Raw genomic sequence first — 20,756 nt, forward strand, 5'->3', positions numbered from 1 at the left:
AGACCAAGAGATACAGTACACCAAGCGATATAGTACAGTATCCTACACGGCCTGAAAGGGGAAACTGTTTCTTGAGCAAACTTGCAAATTCCTTACAGATTGAGCTTCACTGACTGAAGACCTTGTTTTTGGAAAAGCAGTTGAAAGAGGCTTGTAACACTGTGGGATTTGTTTCAGGCCAGATAAAGATAACATTAGCAGACGAACAACGAGGTTACTGATCTGAGTTTTACTTGTAACAGAGAAGCATGAAGGCCTTATCGAAGGAGTCGATGAGTTACAGTGCAGCTCTTGTTTGCGGGACTTTGCTCAGCCAGGCATGATGGTGTACCACTTAGTTCTGTATTCAACCTAGTACAAATGTGGCTGTTTAGATCTTAGTAGATCAACTATCACAAAGAGAAGAAACAACTTTGTGTACTCTTTTCGGTGCCGGTAACAACATTCAGTCTGTATATCATCTGCTAGACTATAAAGCGGAATTGATCTCACAAAATGAGACATCTTTACTTTGCTGTATAGAGTTTTAAATGTGCACCACAAATATCAGCATATGCACTCTGATACTAGAGCGGGATAACTTCTGCAGATGCAATCTTCAGGTGCGGCAGTCTCATTTATCTGTCATCCTCTCAGGGCTTCGGAGAGCGTCTTTATCAGGGTTCCACAGAAAGGAATTCGCGAAGACCTCAGATGAAATATGGAGGGATTGGTTTCAGCAGAATCACTACTAGCAGCCCTGAGAGGAGGAGATAATTACCACTTTGACAAGCTTTGATCACAGGTACAGTTATTCTCAGAATGTCGGTGTTGATAGAACAATGAGATGACGAGCCTAAAATTCAGATGAATTTGCCCTAGTTTTTCTTTTTTTTTTTTTTTTTTCCTCGTTCATGTTTATATTCTGAATAGAGGCACTGTCTAGCACATGAAGAGACAAGAACGACAAAATGAGGGTAGTTGACGTGGCATGGCTTAGCTGTCCATAACTCTCTTTTGATTTTTAGAAGTACAGAAGGGGATCTGATGATGGCTGCTGAAATGTACTATGGAAAAAAAAAGAAAAAAAAAAAGTGGTGTGTTAGTCATCCATGACCTGTAAATACTGTGGGTGGAATGAATCACCGTGGTTTCTTTTTTGTCAGGGGGCAGCAAATTATTCAATAAAATGACAGAGGGATCAGTGAGGCTTGAGCTGGAGTCAGTTTTAGAAAAGAAGGAGGTGTGGAGTCATGAGGGGTAACGCTGGTGGGAAGAAGAAGAAGGAGAAAAAAAAAAAAACTCAAGGTGAGGATGTAACCTCACCACAAAGAAGAAAAGGTTCAGTTCATCGAGAGCTCTTTGAAAATGCATCCAGACCACAGTGCAGCCCTAAAGCAAACATGACTCCTACACTACCTGTTTGGGCTAAACTAAGATGCAGCATTTGTTAGTGGGGCCACCCAGGTACAGGAAAGAAGAGATCTTTGTGTGTGTGTGTGTGTGTGTGTGTTTGAAGGTCAAACAAGTCAAATGAGTCAGTGTTTTCCTCTCTGACCTCAAAATGTAAACTGAAGATCCTGTGAATTCTTAAGCAAGTCCTTTGTTTATTATGTTACATGGGTTCTCATAGTTTGCGAGGGCATTTTTCCACTCCTGCGTGATTTCATTTATATTTTACCTCCTCCTGTATCCTACTCATGAGCCCTGCGCTGATGTTGTTATCCTGAAGGCTCAGATGCCTCAGGGGAAACTGCGTCCTGCAAAGCAGCGCCCCCATGATGTCGTTTCCTCCCACGTCGCTGATGCCGTTCCTGTCCAGGTCCAACTGCCGCACGCTCATGTTCACTCTCAACATGTCGGCCAGCAGTCTGACCCCGGGGTCTCCCAAGTTGTTCTCATCTAGAATGATCTGTGTTAGTGAGCTGTTTCCTCTGAGGCTGTCGAAAAGTTCCTTCCAAGCTGCGAGGTCAGCGCCACTTGTCTGAGCCAGCCCTAAGTACTGCAGATGCGAATGATGCCTTAAATATGATGCTAACACCTTCACCCCGTCGCTGCTCAAGCTGTTTCCTCCGATATCCAGTTCCAAAATTGCAAAAACCCTGACAGAGCTCCACCCAGCAGGGAGGTGAGTTAGCATGTTCTGCTCCGATGAGAAAAGCATTGCCTGTTGGATGGCGGCAGCAGCTCTTACTGTTTGCTCCTGCAACTCGGCTATTCCGTTCAGCAGGGTCAGCACTCCATGGTCACGCAGTTTGTTTCCAAACAAGCTGTAGATAGGGGGAAAAATAGTGGTAACCATGGCGATTTGTTTGGATTCCTTCATGACTTGCTCATCTCTAAAAGAAAGCCAGTTGTACCATAATGTTGAGTTTTCCATTAAAAGTTACAACAAACATTTTTTCCAACTGTCTAAAAAAGTCACTTACAGGTTTTGTATTTGGTTGTTCTTGCAGCTTCATTGAAACTTGATATTTTCATGGCTAGAATAACATCTATTCAAAAGATTCTTCATGTCTGTGATTTTGTACACAGTTCCCTGTTATTGAGTCTAACATATAGGGAATCTTTATTCAAATGAAAAGTTGCTTAATTGCACCACAGTTATGGATGATGATGTATGCGGGGAAATATATGCATGCATTTTCATCATCATTGTATGAACAATTTTGCCCCTTAGAGTGACATATTCGATCTGCAGTGCACAACAAAGAAATCGTTCAGCATTTTGGTAAATATGTTATTCACTTCCCAGCAGAGAGTTAGATGAGAGGATTGATACCACTCTCATGTCACATCATATCTGATTAAATATGATCTACAGCCAGCCAAAGATTAGCTTGGTGCAGAAGCTAAGACTGGAAACAGCCTAATTCCTGGCTGGGAGCTGTCACTGGCTGTCTGGCAAATGCCCAGTGCCAAGAATTAGTCTGACACATAACCTTCCTTGTGAAACAGCCAATTGTTTTTACACTCCAGGATTTTATATTGTTTGATTAAACAAACAAGATACAATGTGTTAATCAGTCATCATCAGATGACTGGTGCTGGTAGACTTTGTTACTGTTGGACAGAGCCAGGCTAACTGCTTTCCCATTCCCAGTCTTTGTGCTAAGGTACCGCAAGCAAATAGCTGCTAGCTCTAGTCTTATATTTAACGGACACATGTGAGAGTGGCATCAGTTTCCTCATCTACTGTAACTCTACGCCAGAAAACAAATTAACTTATTTCCTAAAATGTCCTTTAAACACACTTTTCTTGTCCTGTATGTGATACCAGCTGTGCATGGACTGCACTGCATCTAATGTATGTCAGCTGCACCCTAAGTTTCTGTCAATATGTCTCTAAGCCTAACACTCTGACATTTACTGTATGTGGTGCATATGAAATAACTCAGAAATGTAAAGCAGTGGGGGCATTTCTTCACATAAATGTCAAGGATTATATAATTCAACGGTGGAAGGCTAAGATTTTATATTCTGAAGAAAAGGCCATCCTTGGATTTGCTTCTCACTGTCTCTTCAATCCTGTTATTTTCTTTTCTAAGTCATGTTATTCAGCGTGTTTCCGAGTCAGATTTTAATGTAACTTGGATCAGTTTGGAGTAAGAAAGCTGAGACTTACTGTAAACTTTTGACCTGAGGCTTCACTCTCAGAACGTCCAGCAGGATGTGAGCACCATATGGGCCGATGAGGTTGAGGTTGAGGTTGAGCAGCGTGACCTCCGACAAGCTGCTCTTCAGGGCCCCCGCCAGGCCCAGCAGAAGGTCGTCTGTCAGGCCCGTGTTCCTCAGAACCAGCTGCTCCACTTCATCAGATGTGCTCAGGACTGTCATCATCGCTTCCAGCTACAGTGACAAACCAAAATAAAGTCAGAAGGGCATTTGAATAGTGCTGTTATTGTTGGATTCGTTTTGGTTTGGTGCGAGACTTTCATTTCCAAAAGTTCAGACATATTTACAAAAGGTCGTCTTTTGACTGGAAAAAAATGATTGGTATGCATTTGAGAGTTTATCCACTTGGCTCGCAAGGATTTCATGAGGCCAAGGGTTGTAGAACTATGAAAAAATGTTGTTCAAGTTAGAAAATACTTTTTAAAAATATGTTTTGCTACTGGTACAATATGATCTCCTACATGATGATGCAACTCTATGAAGAAGTGATACAAATAGAAATATCTCATCTAACTTGTAGTTCACCTCAACCACCAGACAACAAGTTTCTATCATGCTGTTTATTTGTAAAATACAGAAAGTTTTGTTGCACAGGCAGATTATTTTTTTCCTCTATTCAGACTTTAGAGTATTGCAAACATACAGTGTTTACTGTTTGTGCGTGACAGCAGCAAAGCACCAAAATGTGCTGGCTGGGAATGAGATGTGAGCGGGACAGGTGCTGGAGGTTTTCTAAACACTGAGTCGAGGTGAGAGTAGAGAGAGACATATGGTCTGGCTGCCGGCCACATCCACTGTGCCACTTTGCTAGACCTTGAGGAATTTTTCAGGAACTGTTGGAAACTTTTTCATCATGATGGATACGACTGAGCCAAATTCCTGCCTGACCCAGATAACGCTCAGTGACCATTTGTTAGAACCGTTTGTGTATTAACCTTCTAATAATGGCATAATCCATTAGCTTTAAATGATTTTATAGTTCAATAATCAACTTTTTACCAATCAAATAAATGTTACATATGGCATAATGCCCTTTTCAGGTTAAGTTACTGAAATATGTATCAAACATTCTGAGGTGTAAAATCATTAAACACACTGACACTGAAATGCATCCATCCCTTTTAAACTGCATTATCTTATTCAAATTAAAAATTGCTGTTTGAATTGGGATATTTTTATGCTTATTAAAAACCTTTTTTCTGCAGCAGTATATTGCTATACTATACTATAAGCTGTAAAACTCAATAATCGGTGTGCAAACAAGAAAAACATGGTCTGTGCATGGTACTGTATGTGTTTATCTTTACACTGATGAGAAATGTATTAAAAGGAAATTATTTTTTATATTGACAATCAGTTATATTATTTGTCAATTAAACTTTCAGCACTGACACAAATTAACACAGCTGCATACACAGGAATGTGATTGTTTCCAGGGAGTTTTGCCAGTAATTTAACACTAAGAGCTTTTCTGGCAAAAACAAAGATTCACCGCAATAATTTGTGTTGGACACACACCTGTGCCTGCAGGTCTTGTTCTTTAACAGGCTCTATTTCGCCAGAGCCCTGGCTGGCCTTGTCCTCTTCTTTGTCTGGCTCCCCATCAGGCTGCAGGACAGTGTCACTTTCTGCACTGAGCTCCACATCTGAGCCTGAAGCTTTGGGGCATGATGACAACCTCTTCTGGAGCCGGCACCTCTCCAGAACTTGGCATACGGAGAGAGAGAAAAAAAAAAAACAACTCAGCCACAATAAAACTGTCTCTCTTTATGCCAAGTGTACATATTGATACCTACTGTTGATGTGAGATTGTAAATAATAAAAATCTAAAATTCACTTGGTTCAATAGAGAAAGCAGATCTACTGCAGTGAGATTTATGTATGCTGGCATGTGTGTGTGTGTCTGTGAACAATGTCTGCATAACCTCTCCCACACGTAATCTATCTTTCTTCAAGCAGACTTTGTTCAATTCATCACTTTGTTGTAAATTCAACCTTTTCTGCTAAAGTGTATTATGTAAATCAGTTACAACACTCCGGGGGATTCCAGTCCATTCCTACTGTGCTGTGGTTTCTTTACTCACTGTTTGCCTTGAACCAGTTGTGTTTGTTTGGGACCTGCTCCAACGCAGCACTCATTTCCACACATTCTTCATAGAAGTCCTTCAGTCTTTCCCCATCTCTGCTTTTCCCATTTGATCCCAGGTCCTTCTGTTTCTCTCTGTTCTGCTTAGTCAGTGCTTCCTCATCCTGCAATGACTCTTTAAAAAGAAATACTCCTGTTGCCATTTTTTTCCCCCCACAAAGAATATTAAATGGAAAGACCACATGCATGGACTGAAGGTCGTCTGTAGCTCCACTTGAAAGAGTGGAAGATTTTTTTCTCCTTTATTTTTCCATCTTCTCTTACAGGAATGAACACAGCAGCTAAAATGAGTCAAACAGTGCTCACCATGAACTTTGCTTGTCTTGTTCGATCGCAGCTTCTCTGTCGGCGGCGCTGAGACATTGCTGGTTGTTTTCTCATTTTTCTGCTCCTCTCTGGCAGACGATGCTAGACTTTCACATTTTTCTGTCACTGTTGACCTCCGTGAGACCTCGGAGCCCTTGCTGTCATGTCCCTCTTCCCCTCTGCTATTTCCGGCTGTTTTGCCTTTGCTCGCTTTCTGATTAGTTTGACCCTTGTGTCGCTTCTTCTTTGAGATCTCTTTAATCCCAGCTACAGCGGGGTCTTCGCTGTCTGTGGATCCACCGCCACCTTCCTTGGTGTGTTTTCTTGTCCTCCTCACTGATTTCTTCTCTGGTTTGGCGGGCATAAACAGAGGGGATGATGAACATGACTCGATGGTGCCTGCATTGGAGACATTAGAGACAAAATGAAGGGAAAAAATGCTTTGTGGGCCATTTTGTCTTTAAACTACTCCATAGAAATCAAGGATTGGGCCTAATGTCAAAAAAATGTTGATGAATAAGCTTTATGAAGTAATGGAAAATTGAGACACTTACTTCCAGGCTTTGTACCGTTGCCAGGGCTCTGCTCTAGAGGGAGAATTAAGTTCTCCTTTGTGCCGTTGTTCAGTTGCTGGCAGGAGCTGTATTTGTTTCGAAGACTTGTACATCTGAAAAAGATGAAAAATGTGCTTTCATCGTGACTTGCTTTCCCTCCACCGTACAGCCTACCACCACCGTGTCATGCATTATGCATCCTTTATCCCCCCACAATACATTATATCTGCAGACTGATGGTTTTGCCTGATCTGTTTTGACTGGTACTAATTTCACATTTTCTGCCAATGTTATGCTGTTCCTCTCCCAGAGGGTGAAATCTGACCTGTAACAGGGTATCCCACCAGCCAGCCACACAAGTCTGAAGCAGCTCTTCTTGCCCTGTTGGAAGCCAGGAGCATAGCGGTACTCACAACAGGAGCTGATTCTGGCCAACATGATACCATTAACATACAGGGTAGCGCTGAAGGGATAACCTCTGTGTCTCTGAGAGACAAACTGGAACTGCTCTGAAAGGTACAATGAGAGAGTATTATGACACACTTGAAAGACAAAGATAGTAATGTTTGATATTTTTAACATATGGTTATCTGTCTTGTTTGGATTATATTGTCACAAAGATCATCATCACCGTTCATAATGCTGTTTATAGTGCTGCTTCTGACTGTTTAGTACTTTCTGTCTGTTGCTGGTTCAAACTGTTACACTCAGTTCAGTATAAAACTAGTCCTATACATACACTATTTATTAGGATAATGGCTGAGAAACCAGCTCTCTGACGTCTTGCATCAAGATTATTTCTGTGAGTTTCACAGTCTTTCAGTAAGCTTGTAACAAGGCATCAATGTACTATGTGTCACAGCTGAGCTGACAATGCTGCTCTCAGTCACCAGTGAGGGAAACTCCAAAGCAAAAAGCTTCTCATTCAGTCAGTGACAATCATGATTTACTACAGACTGTTTTGCTTGAGGATTTGGTGTTTAAAGGACATAGCTGGCAATTTTCTGTGTTTTTCTTATTGTCAACAAATCATGCAGAGCCAAACCAAGAATACATTGATCCTATTTACAATATTGTGTGTATATCCAAAGCCTGATGTATCATATTTATCCCCAGTTCTATTTACAGTGCTTCGCTTGTTATGCAACATATAACAACCTCTTGACTTTGTACTACATTGTGCTATTTTAATACACTTTAGTATAAAGTCAAGAGGTTGTGATATGTTGCACAACAAGCTAGCGATGCTCTGTAAATAGAAACACGTGCCAATGCATTCGCAGTGGCGTACTTACACAGCACTACTCTTGGAGACTGAAAATGTGATCACTGTTATTGTTATTATGTCTTTGGCGCCGTTCTTAAACAAACTAATATGACCAAACTCTTCAAGGCCAAGGAACACGTCACCCAGCTCAGTTTTGTGGCTCACTGACGTTATTTATTTTTGGACAACAACTGAGGTCTACGGCACAGAGGATTACGATATATCAGGCTTTGGATACACACACATTGTTAGTTTGGCTTTGCACTTGAGATTTGTTACCAATTTTTATTCATTTATTTTATTTAAAAGGGACAGTGTACAGTTAAAACATAAATGTCACCACTTGATGCACTGCACCAGATTATAGCTGCAAGCTAATTCACATCTGTAGTCTGGCAGGTCAAAGCAAAAACAAAACAAAAAAAAAAACAGCAATGAGAAAAATGTAGAAAATTGCCAGCCATATCCTTCAAGATTTGTTTGTACATATGCTAAACAGGTTTAAGAGAAGCCAGAAAGATAAACATGTTTAGCAGAATTATGTTTTGTCTTTTTTGTTTCCTAACTGATCATCTCACAACCCAACATTGGAAACCACTTGCATACTGTACAATATATCACATTTTTGATAATATGTCATATACATACAATATGTCATATTTTGATAGGAAACCAAATCAAGATTCAGTCAATCATACAGCTTATCAAGTCCCATTCAAGAACAATAGACTGAAGGTCACAAGTCCAAGACAAGACAAGAACTGTTGTTATGTTCTTCTACCATCATATTTAGGCCTATAAATTGACAGTCAGTGGTTTCTGATGTGTAAGGGCATTAGTTAGTGGCACTAGATGTACCAGTCTGGTATAAAAAATAGCCCTATATATTAGTATATTATACATTACTTAATGGTGAGCCTTCACTCTGCAGACAAACACTACATATCCCATACAGTAGCCAATATACAGTATACATTTGGTTTAACATCAAGAATACAATAAAGGTAAAAAGAGGCATTAATGAGTATAATTTAAGTAGTCCAAACAAACTTTATAAACATATAGTCCACTTTAAATGTACTTCTATGTGCATTGGCTCCTCCTTTGTTTTATTCCTTCAGCTTCTACAGCTGCAGCGGATTTGTAATCAGATCACACACACACACGCAGTTTCAAGCAGCAATCCACATCTTCTCTCTTCTACACCTGCCTGATATTGTGATTTGGTCCCCGGGGTGACGGCTGTACAGTGTGTATCAACATGCACCAGCTGCATAGATGAAATGTCTTGTCTGCTGACTTTTTTTTTTTTTTTTTTTATGTGATGGTTGTCTATCAGCTTTCTATTCTTGTTCAGCTCCAATACTGCCTCAGACGAAATTGCTCATCAATGTCATTACATTATGTTGCTTTAAGGGCTGATGAGTAATTAAATGCGTGAAAAAAGGGGGTGAAATTGTATCATCTCTAATTACCCTCACCCTTAGTTTTGGAAATACTGCATGTCAAACTTTAATCTTTCCTGTAGGCAATCTTTTAAACTATCCTAATAACAAAGACATTTAACACAGATTTTTTTTTTTCATGTATTGTACTTTAAAAGCTAAACGCTCTCTTGTGCACATTCTAGCAACACAGCTATAAATTTCACAGCTCATACCTCCTGGAGTCACCAAGCCCTTGAAGACACAGATATTCTCCCCTCCATTAACTTGCTGCAATACTTTTAGTTCATCTTGAGTCGACCCCGACCCTGACCCCCGGTGGCCTTGTCCTAGGTAGGTCATTGTCACAGTGACGTTGGATTTCTTTGCCTCTCTTTGCGCCTTTAGGTTACTCTGATATGACGAGGGAGGAGAGAAGAGAGAGCAAAAAACGTTTAAATTCGAAAAGAAGTGCCAGATCATATTCACTGGGAATTAAATAGATGTCAGATTACCTGTTTTTTAGCATGACCTCCAGTTCTCTGCGAGCACACTGAAGAGAAAGATCCTCTTCGTTTGTCATATAAGTAAGGGCAGGACTGACTCAGAGCCCCTCTCATTGAACTAAGACTTGAAGCCTTTGTTGTGATGGCAGGGAGATAAACGTCATCTTTACCAGCTCTGCTAGAACGGCCTGTCGGACCCTCCAGCTATAGGTGCATGCAACAATTACAGGGATGTTAAGTATATCACATTTAACATGTTATCCATGTCTTTTGGACGGTTAAAACAATATGAAATGACAATCAAGGTTCAATAACTTAGGGAATCAAGATTAAAATGCTGGAGCTGCTCCACTAACTGTGAGAAAGAGTTCTTTTTTATGGACACAAAATCAGCACATTTCAGCAAAAAGGTCATTTTGGATGTTCAAAAAGACGAAAGCTACTGCAATGTTTAAAAGTTTAAAAATTTAGTAACATGACTCAAAAGTCCTTGAGTAAGTTTTACAAAGTGTCGGCCACTTTTCTGTTCTTTTTTTTACTCCTCATTTAAACATTTGAGTACTTTCATCTCTATTTTTTGCTCTATGTATTGCAGTTACTTGGTTTTCATGAACAATCGCCTTACTTTGTCATTTCTTTTTTAGTACAGTAGTGTTTGAATGTGTGGTTTGTATGTCTGTGTATTTTTTGTGTCAGAAAAGTGCCTGGTGTTGGGCTAACAGACAAAAATATAACTCTTGTAAGGTAATTATTTGTTCAACAAAAATATGAACTTTTGAGTCAAAATCTCCCTTAACTTATTTCCATTGTTGACACTAGTGATTGGATGTTACTTTTGGAGAGCATTTCAGGACGTTCGTACTTGTAAATTACAAAAAATGACAGTGTTTTGATTCTAATTAAGATTGGGTTTTGGTTTGTGCACTTTAAGAGCCACAAGTAAAAAAAAAACGCAGACCAAAAACCAAATCTGCTCAGTCACGCCCCCTTAAATACAGCATACTCAACTGGAACTCACAACTTGCAGTAAATCTAGAGTATCAATCACTGTAATAATAATAATGTACTGTTAAAGAGAGGACAGCTGACCTTGTAGATCTCCACAGTGTCAGGACTCTCGAGGAGAAGGAGTTTGCTCTTGGCTCTGATCAGACTGGCAATGGAGTGGATCATTTTAGCATCTCTACCAGACTGAGCTGGGATCTGATGAAAGATATCATGAATTACTGCTTGAATTCACAAAAGAGGACGTCCAGATGCATTACCAATTATATTCACAATATTGATATGCTTGGAAAAGGCAATTTCAGGCAATTAAACAACCAACAATAAAGATGTGGAGCTTATTAAACACTTACAGGAGTATCTCTGTCTCCTCCATGGACTCCTCTGTAAAACAGATCCTGAAGGAGAGTCTTGCTGTTTCTCCTGTTTCTTCTCATTGATTTCTTTTGATACGACTCCATTGCATCGATGCTCCCACAGCTGAACTGACAACAACATACAGTATATGTTCGATCACATTGTTCTTCAAATGTTTACATGTATAGATCACAAAACTTCAGAAACCAAGAGTTAAGTGTCAGTGCTCTGCCGATATTACTGTGACCTTACAATGATTATGAACACTTACTTATCATGAACAATTACTGCTTGTAATAACATGGTAATGATGGGCTAATATAATTATTTTGTGGTAATTACAGAGGAAACAACCAAAAATTGCAGATTAAATTTATTGCCATTGCACAGTAATACCATAGAAAAAACAATTGCTGCTGGAGGAATGGAGGAATAAATATTAAAGAAAAAGTTAGGCGTGTTGGAAAATACACTTTCCTCCATAAAGTTAGAAGAGAAGATCAATTTAAGTAGGAGCTAGAGCAGAAGACAGTTAGCTTAGTTTAGCATATAGACTGGAGGTGGACGGAAACAGCTAGCCTGGCTCTCTCCAATGTTTAAACATAACTTCTAAAGTTCAGTAGTTCACTAAGTAATCTATTCACTATTATCTTAATTATCAATTATTTATTAAAATAGTCATAAATTAACAATTTAATCCATGCTCAAACAGAACAATTAGTGGCCTTAAGGCGTTTTCACATTATTGCAGAAAAACAGTTTTACAGCGCGATGGCTCTGTGCGGATGTCCGTGGTGCACCAAGCAGAGTGGAGGTGCAGTGAAAGTTCAAATCTATTGAACTTTGACCCAAGCTGCCCTAACCTTTGTGGCTGCAGCAAACCACTGTTGACCACTGCTTGAACTGAAAGATGGACAAAAATTTGAAAACCCAACGGTTGGCAGGTTTTTATAAGCCAGTCCACCAGGTATATCAGAGGAGATAAAGAAGACGCCTTATAGTACAGCACCACCAGGAGTTCCATAGTGGTAAATCACTTCACTGACCAACATGGAATTTGAAGTGCAAGACCCTTGTTTTTCTGCTGTAATGTGAATACAACTTTAGGGGGGAATTACATACTGTATTTATTTAGGCCAGGCTAGCTGTTTCCCCCTGCTTTCTGTCTGTGAGCTAAGCTAAGCTAAGCTAACCACCTACTGACATGAGAATGGTATGATTAATATTCTTATCTAACTCTCAGCAAGAAACCAAATAAATGTATTTTTCAAAATGTAGAACCATACCTTTGAATTGTTCACATTTGGGAGTACCTGGGCTTTGAGCAGCCATCTCAACGATAGCAATTAAAATATTGGTAATATTAGAGTTCAGTTTTTGCATTGAGGTAATAAAGATGCAAAACTGTGAGGGTAACAATGGTGGAAAAGCTTCTCAATATGTAGCAGAAGATGTTAACAGTAACATGATAATGAATGGGTATTGACGATATGATGCCCTTACATCTGTAATTAACAAGACATTAGTGTAAGATGATAATTCGGAGATGTAGGAAGCAATTCAGAGTTTCTGGAACCAGGAGAAAATTATCCCATTATTACCTTATTATTGAGCTGTAATGTGAAGTGCTAGCCAATGATCATATGACAGAAGTGTGAGGAAATTAAATTAAGTTTAAGGGAGGAGGGAGAAGTAGAGCAGGTTTTTTTTTTTAATTCAGTAGAGGCTGAGGATGATATAAAGTACTGAGATGAGAGTTCCCAGGTGAAAATGGATTTTGACTTCCTCTTCTCATTAAACTTGTAAAGTCACTGTGGTTCTGCAGCTCAATGAATAGAGTCAGGCAAGAAAGCGGCCTTGGTTGAGGGTTCAATTCTCACAGGGGCCTTGTGTTAAAAACAAAATAAATCTACCTAGGGGAAACTAAATTAATTTGACAATGATCTTTAGTATTCCACTCGCGCTAACAAACCTCCATTGTTTCCTGCACAGCTTGTCAGTGAATTACAGCATTTGTAACCCAATCGCTGTATTCTGCGGCCATGTCATCTGCTGGGCTGATTGCCTCTGGGAGAGGAGGCAGCAGGCAGACAGCCATGTCCTGAGATAGCCTATGTATGCATGAGCGCACCTCAATTTCAGATGGTAAATAGCAGAAAAACTAGACCGGAAAAAGTATATGTTTTTATTGCCAAGGCAGCTTCTTCTGCTGAGGGTTATTGTGATTCCCCAAAATGTAAGCAATTACTGTTGTTGCAAGACCTTCCCCTGTGCATTTTAGTGGCTGGAAACATAACAAACCTTGGTAACTAGAACAACAGCAAATCTGGAATGCAGAAAAGATGCGGTAAAAAATGACTGATATGATATGTAATAGCCGCATGTGTTTTGATTAAGAGCTTGGAGTCATCTGCAGTAACAATGTTCAGTTTGGGAGCTATTTAACAAGCAGATAATCAATTATCTGTGTGGAAGTAACTCAGTGTTACACCTCACTGCCTGTAATCAAAACAGACTGTACATTGCATCATTATATTGTCATTCAGATTTATTCCCTAACTTCAATGTCTTGACAAACACAATTTTTTACACAGATCACTGCAAAGTCAACTACTTAATACTAATTAATATTATCATAACAGATATATAACATGAAAAGTTTGCAAGAGTTAATTAGATTATCCCTCCCTGCTTTTTGTGCGTAGTGCAAAAGCAAAACATGTTATCACATTGCTTGATTATCACTTGAACATTTCACAGTTATTCTGACTAAAAAGTGTTAATATTTACGACATGATTTGATCTTTCAACAAACTTTCCCACTAATTTTCCATCAAACCCACATAGGAGAGAGAGCTTACCTGTTGTCTTGTTCAGGTACAGAGCTGAATGTGTCTTTCCACCCGGTGATCTGATATGTCCACAGCTGTTGATCTCCTGTTCTCTGCTCTCTCTTCACACAGCCAGCCAGTGACACCTGAGCAGCTGACACCTTTGACTCCGGACACACTGGTCCCTTATCCATCTTTAATCGTCCCTTACCTTCACACCCCGCCCAGCATGTTCTGCTGTTTAAGAGGCATTTTTCTCAAACAATTAAGAAGCATTTTAAAATGCAGTGATTTAATTTATCAATTGATTCATAAAAATGTGTAGAATATCTCCCTACTATTTTTTTATTTTTTATTTTGAATCTTTATGCTGACACCAGTATTTTTAATTAGTGTGATTGCTGCACTGTTTGGCTTCTAGAAACTTCTTTTAAATGTCAAAACGTGACTGCTTCAGGAGATTGCGGTGATTTTGGATAATTCTTTGAAATATTGGAATTTATAATGGAAGTCTATGGGAGCAATGTTTGAAAGTTGAAATCTCAACAACTAAAAGTGCTAAAATATTAATATTTCATGAACAGGTGGCCCATGTAGAAATGCTGAAGATATTAAAACATGGTACCAATAGCGCCACCATGTGGTGAGTTATTATGTGTTTTGCGTTTTGGCTAATAAGTCATGAACCCTGAGGCGAAGCAAAAGAATATTTGCATTGTGTGTTCCTTGGATGAAACCAATTCGACTGATATAGGCCACGCCGATTTCTGCCAAGAAAAAATGTCAGCCATTTTGGATTTTTTTTGTAAACAATTTTTTTGCTTCTTTTGGCACATATTTCATCTAATTTTCATCAAACTTGGTACGTGCCATATTTAGATGATCCCAAATAAATACTTAAAGTTTGTTTTTGAGTATCACTTACTGTTTGTTTGTAATTGGTTAACAACATTTTGAAGGTGTAGCCTGATGCACTTAGGGATGGGGATAACTTTTCAATTCAAGATACGATTACAACCAAATTAGGGAATGTTGTACATACAGCCACATTGCACAAGTGTGTAACATTTCTACAATTCTACCTACAGGGGGGGCTACAGTAACAGTATAAGATGATATTTCTACAATTCTGTTCTCTCCATGAGTGTTGTTCGTGCCATATTTACTATACTTATCATGCTTGTGTAGTATGTTTTTATTTTGTACGTGAAGAATAAAGTGTTCAGTAAACGGTTGAAATGGAGAACATGAACTATGGAGTTTTATTGAAGCATGCGTCAACTACATGCTTGGATTCTACAGTTTAAGAGGGCATTTTCAAGAAATAGTTGGAGTCACACTAACAATGAGAATGTGCACAGGATATTGAATCATCGCACCAATAGCCCAACCTTGTGGCCATTAGTGAAACACCACCATACTACTTATTAACTGCCATATCTCTTAAATTTAATACTTTATGGTAACCAAATTCGGCAAAGTTGTACAGATGGGGTTGCCGAGCAAGTCTGTAGCATTTTCAGCAATGCTTTGTGATTTTTTCATCTGTCAGCATTCACACGCATTTTCCACAGGAAATGCACTTTCTAGTTTCTGCAGAAATTGCATTTTCTAGTTTTGCTACTTCTTCTTATTTCACATTCTGCAAGTTTTCTGGACCTTTTCAACTGCTGCATACTTTTTCTGTTTTGAACCATATTCCAGCAATTTTATATTAATTTTTAAACATCAGAATTTATAATGGCAGTCTGTGGGAGGAATGATCCAACTTTCTTGGAACCTTTGTAACTTTGAAACTCAACTGCTCTGACATACATTGGTCTACAGGCTCCATTCAAACTTTAAAACATTCACAAACTTTTCAGAGTCGTTTTCCGTTGTGATATCTTTTGTACTTTCGGAGCAATTTAAGTCCAAAGTGAGGGCTTTTACAGTAGTTTTCACATCTCACCAGTGTGTCATGATCTGGCAGAGGGGAGAGCAGAGATTTTTATGACCAGGAAAAAAAATTCTAAACACGTCTCACTCCCACAGTTTTAACTCTCCAAGCACATATCATACCTCAAAGTGTTTCCACAAGCCTCCACTCTGTCAAAATGTAAAAATATTTCCCATAAAAGTTATAGGTTTTGAGATTTAAACCTTAATTGATAGGGAGAGCGCTGTCTGGCTCTCATTGACTGTAATACAAACTGTAGGTGTGCAGGTGCTTCATAAACTTACAAATTCTCTCTTCCTTCAAACACTGTGTACAGATATTATACATTTTCACTCTCAGCTAATCCCTCTGCCACCAATGATGTACAAATCTCTGGGCTACAAGCTTTGAGGTGCTGACACATGATCAGTGGTTAAAAAAATGTTCTGCACTGCCTGTGCCATTGTTTTCCTATGTGTAGAGCGGTGGTGCCCAACTTGGCAGAAGCGCAACCCTTGGCGTGGCTCGCCACTCAAAATTGGAGAAAGGTCTATTTGCAGTCTTGCAGACCTACATGACACACCCACTTTACTACATGACACACCCACTTCACTACACAACACACCCCACTGATGTTGTCACTGTAACAGCATGTTACACGACACACATCCTCTAACCCTAACCCTAACCCTAACCATCCCACTGCTCATGCCTAAACCTAGTGTGTCATGTAGCGAAGTGGGCATGTCGTGGAGATACTGTGATTCTGCAGATAGATCTATTGGCAAAATTGCCACCAAGCGCTGTGCTGAAAGTTTTCAAATTATTTCAACCTTGACCTTGATGGCCCTGACCTTTCACAACACACAAAGCACAACCAATGAGATAACAGCTGTATGTGACATAGCCAGTATACCTGCGCTGCGCTTTGCCTTTGCACCAAGTGTCTGCACTATGCTCTGTCACGGTGAGCGAAGAGCAAATTTCTTATCATCTGAAGGCAGCTTTAGTTTTTGGCAAATCAATTTCTCCTCAACAAAATAGAAACACCTTGTCAGTTCCCCTATTAGATCCCAAGGTTGTGAGTTTGATCACTGTTAAGGGCAGCAATCAGTAGAGTTGAGGGTGAAAAAAACGCAGACACATGCAGGTGCTTCCAATCTATTGATTTATTGATTGCAAAAGGCTGTGAGACTGTCCTTCTGATAAGACCCATCTCTGTCTCTGTTTTAATCACCTCAAATCCTCAGGTTTCATTCACAATTCAAAATCGCCTTTGTCTCACAAACACAGACAAACAATACATATAAAAACAACATAATATTCTGGCACGCACTTGTCGCCTTCTCTAATCCAGTTCCCAGCTACTCCAGCTCGCTTTCATATTATAAAAATGTCAGAAATGTCTACTTTGCAATTTAAACTCTTAATATGAAAACCTGATCATACTGATGTTCTTCAATGAGTCATGATAGCTCATAGATAACACTTCCATCTAACAGACAGGAGGTCACAGGTTCAATCCCACCCATGGGCAACTTTAATCATGGTAGAATAGTAATTCTACTCAGATTCCAGCAATTTTTCAGTAACGCAGTGTGATTGCTTTCAGCAAAATGCACTTTCAGAAGAAATTGCATTTTCCAGTTATTATTAAGTCCTTACCGATCTGCCAGTAGCTGATACTAACACATGCCAAAGCTGATAAATGCCAGAAAGGGTTTCAGTTTTAGTTTTGTATTACAGAAAAACCTCAGAAACAGCATTTATACCAACAGACACCGAAGACACCAAGACTCAACTTTTTGGGCAGTAAGTGTGGTATATATTGCTGCATTTATAATCCATGTAAAGCAAATCAGAGATTTCTTATGAAACATATTATACATGTAAAAAAATAATTGCTGAAAACATGTAAAAAGACTGTGAACTATGTAGTACTGAATTGTGGAGTTCGGCTGTTAAACTGTTTTTCACCATTTCTGTGTTACCAGTTTTGTTAGGTGTTGTCATGGAGATGGATTTGTTATTATCTCCTCCATATAGCCCTCATAACTCATGCTAAACTTTTAGTAAGCCAACACAGACGAGATTAAAACATCTGAAAGCTCCAGAAGGAACACTAAGACGTGGATCTTGTGTTGGGATTGTTTTGTCAAACTACTATTTTAAAGGTCAAGAATGAACTTTCATGCATAATAAAAAAGGTGCTGCTGGATGGAACCTCAGTCATGTTAAATGGGATGGAGCAGAACCAGTGACATATTGGTCTTATCTGTGCACTAAATCATTCATTGCATTAAAGTTTTGACTGTGAATGGTTTTGTTGCCAAGCATATTGAGGAAATACAGAGGGAATCATCCCTTTAATCTGAGGTATTAAGATGACATGTGATCACCATCCTTGATGTTTCCACCAGTGGATATGAAAACTATTAAAAATCTCCTAAAAAAAGAGGCCAGCAACGTGCACGTCTCTTGATCAAGTCGAGAGACCCGTACAGATCTTGCTATCATATGGTGTTATTGTTATATAACAGGCATCTTCCTGTAGTTACCCCATAAAGACCTTCTCATTCTCTCTTCATCTCTCCTCTGTGAGCCGTTTGAATGGTTGTACTGTGTACACACCTCAGAGCTCTCAAAAAGCCTTACCCGCCGCGTACACTGGCTCCATGCAGTTTCTTATGTGCCGTGGCACATCCAAAGGACCTCTGGAGGCCAACGGGCTCCGTCTGTCTGCTGGATCCATTACATCCATAAACTGATACGGGGTCTGAGTGTATTTGGTTTGGCAGTGCAGCATTTGCTTCCCGCCATGTTCACTGAAGCGATGTGTCAGTTTATTATGGGCAAGGGAGCAGGAGAGGCGATTCATCATTTTCTTTTGCTCAGCATCTTTTGAAGGCTGAGATTTGTAAAACTCATCAGTGATCAATGAGGAAATAGAGGTTGTCACAGTGAATATTTGGAAGTGTGGCCAAATTGATTATTGATGTTGGACTTTATAAGCTGTGTTAAAGCCATGTAATGGCTTTTTATAGACAGCTTATGTAATATCTTGGTCTCAGGGGACAGTTTAGGTCACTGAGCATTCATCCTGCCTCTTACTGTGAGAACCAAAAGAACAAACTATATTCTGCTTTTTATTGTTCTACACTACATATAAAATGATGGTCTAAAGTGCCATTTCCAACCTTTTTTGCCCCTCACACCCTGATAGCTGTATCAGATGAGCTCAAACACTCCTTCAGTAGTTGCGATGGCTTTAATGTACTTGTTTGACAGCAATTAAAGGTGAGAAAACACAGTGGCTGGAGTGGATCCATGCCTACATGTGTGAAACCAAACAAGACACAGTTATCCTGGAATTCATCTAAATATTTAGTATCTCCCTTTTTTTCAAAGGGTTTGGTTGAGTTTGAATTCATATTATTACTACAGAAGCTGGATGTTTCAACTTTTTCTATCCATTTAGATTTTTTCCGCTGGAACTACTTTTCTCACACTCTCATTTGCAACCCTTGAGGTGTTACAATTCACTCAGGTTGCTGTATTATTGAGTGGAGCTATCTTAGCTGCCAGTTTATTGATCACTGTGACAACCAATATACTAGCCTCACACCAATTTGTAATCCAATTTGTGTGTTAATTTTCCCCCTTAACACACACCCCAACCCTTTATCTTGTTTTTAAAGGTTAGGTTCACGTTTTCTCTGTCCCATCACAAAAGTCAGGTGCCCATAATAACATTAGAGTAGGTTTTGTTTGTCGTAATCATTCCTTCTATTCATAGTGGTCAGTAAGAGATAGTTTCATAATGCATTATAATGCAGTAGTAAGTAAGGAAAAAACTCACAGTCCTCATTCTGTGCAAAAACATACTCCAAAGTTCAGCTGAAGCTAATATGAGGTTTCAGTAGTGTGAGTTATCTTTGCATGAAATTTCCTCTTTTTAACTTCTAGGTGTGAAATGTATCACTGCATAAATGTGAGCGGGGTGTTCCTGAAAAGGTGAGCATCATTCTCAATGAAACTAACCTGATTAAATTAGGGTTAAGAAAAAAAAAAGTTTACAAGACTAATATAACACATATAATATATTTAATCAAATAGAAGTCTGGCCTTATTCATATTTACATCTAACTCATCAAAAAGCCAAAGACTGTGGCACAGATTCTCCCATTTTCTTTGGTGCTGTACAAATTATGATGATTTAAGAGTTAATTTACCATGAAATAGCTCAACAAAACCTTGAAATATTCTGGGGCGTACATGATCAAAAATTTGAACGGCTGTTTAATTTTTGTGTTTACATTAACTTTTGTCTCAAAAGCCTAAAAAAGAAGGTAAGTCGTACTATTATTGTGATTTCTGCAGTATTATATAGTAAATGTTTTTGTCACAATGAAGACAATGAAGGTCTCTGAATATGAAAGTTGTTCCAGTCGGTGTCCTTTATTTTTAAACTTTTTTGTAGTATTGTTTGAAAATGTATACAGTACTCTGGAATTGTGAATTCATTCATTCATTATGGTCTTCCTGTAATGAACAATCATTTTCCAGTAAAGAACACCAGGCAGTAAAACAATATTCTGCTGAAACTCCAACAGTATCCATGATGAATTATAATTAGTAAGCCATGCAGTGTGTTTATGGAGCAGCTTCAAGTCGTTCATCTTAATGTGACACATTTACATTCATGGCTCTCCAGTTTCTTATTTTCACATGCCATGTGGTGTTGGAAGAACAACCTGCTTTCCAAAATGTGATTATACATATTGGGAA

The 20,756-nt window shown here is 39.1% G+C and overlaps 2 protein-coding genes across 2 annotated transcripts; both read right to left on the reverse strand.

Moving 5' to 3' along the window:
• Positions 1–980: 980 nt before the first annotated feature.
• LOC121903541 lies at positions 981–9,754 on the reverse strand. Its single transcript, XM_042420682.1, has 8 exons — positions 9,588–9,754; positions 6,986–7,169; positions 6,661–6,773; positions 6,107–6,505; positions 5,739–5,915; positions 5,173–5,360; positions 3,605–3,828; positions 981–2,249 (listed from the first exon to the last, which is right to left on the reverse strand). The coding sequence occupies exons 1-8, from the start codon at positions 9,712–9,714 to the stop codon at positions 1,646–1,648; spliced, it is 2,016 nt and encodes a 671-aa protein (XP_042276616.1). The 5' UTR covers positions 9,715–9,754; the 3' UTR covers positions 981–1,645.
• A 103-nt stretch (positions 9,755–9,857) lies between these two features.
• On the reverse strand, positions 9,858–14,244 carry LOC121903794. The gene is made up of 4 exons (XM_042421179.1): positions 14,081–14,244; positions 11,216–11,342; positions 10,947–11,060; positions 9,858–10,061 (listed from the first exon to the last, which is right to left on the reverse strand). The coding sequence occupies exons 1-4, from the start codon at positions 14,242–14,244 to the stop codon at positions 9,858–9,860; spliced, it is 609 nt and encodes a 202-aa protein (XP_042277113.1).
• Between the last annotated feature and the right edge of the window lie 6,512 nt (positions 14,245–20,756).

Source organism: Thunnus maccoyii, chromosome 9, assembly GCF_910596095.1.
Source record: "Thunnus maccoyii chromosome 9, fThuMac1.1, whole genome shotgun sequence".
In the NCBI taxonomy this organism is placed as follows: Eukaryota; Metazoa; Chordata; class Actinopteri; order Scombriformes; family Scombridae; genus Thunnus; species Thunnus maccoyii.

Bases quoted from the DNA above. Each gene is read 5' to 3' on its own strand.
- LOC121903541 (XM_042420682.1), bottom strand. From the start codon at position 9,714: ATGACCTACCTAGGACAAGGCCACCGGGGGTCAGGGTCGGGGTCGACT. The intron at 7,170-9,587 runs GTATGAGCTGTG...TGTACCTTTCAG, and splicing joins GGGCTTGGTGACTCCAGGAG to AGCAGTTCCAGTTTGTCTCT. The intron at 6,506-6,660 runs GTAAGTGTCTCA...TCTCCAATGCAG, and splicing joins CAACGGTACAAAGCCTGGAA to GCACCATCGAGTCATGTTCA.
- LOC121903794 (XM_042421179.1), bottom strand. From the start codon at position 14,244: ATGGATAAGGGACCAGTGTGTCCGGAGTCAAAGGTGTCAGCTGCTCAG. The intron at 11,343-14,080 runs GTAAGCTCTCTC...TTGTCAGTTCAG, and splicing joins GTACCTGAACAAGACAACAG to CTGTGGGAGCATCGATGCAA. The intron at 10,062-10,946 runs GTCAGCTGTCCT...ATGCACCTATAG, and splicing joins ACACTGTGGAGATCTACAAG to CTGGAGGGTCCGACAGGCCG.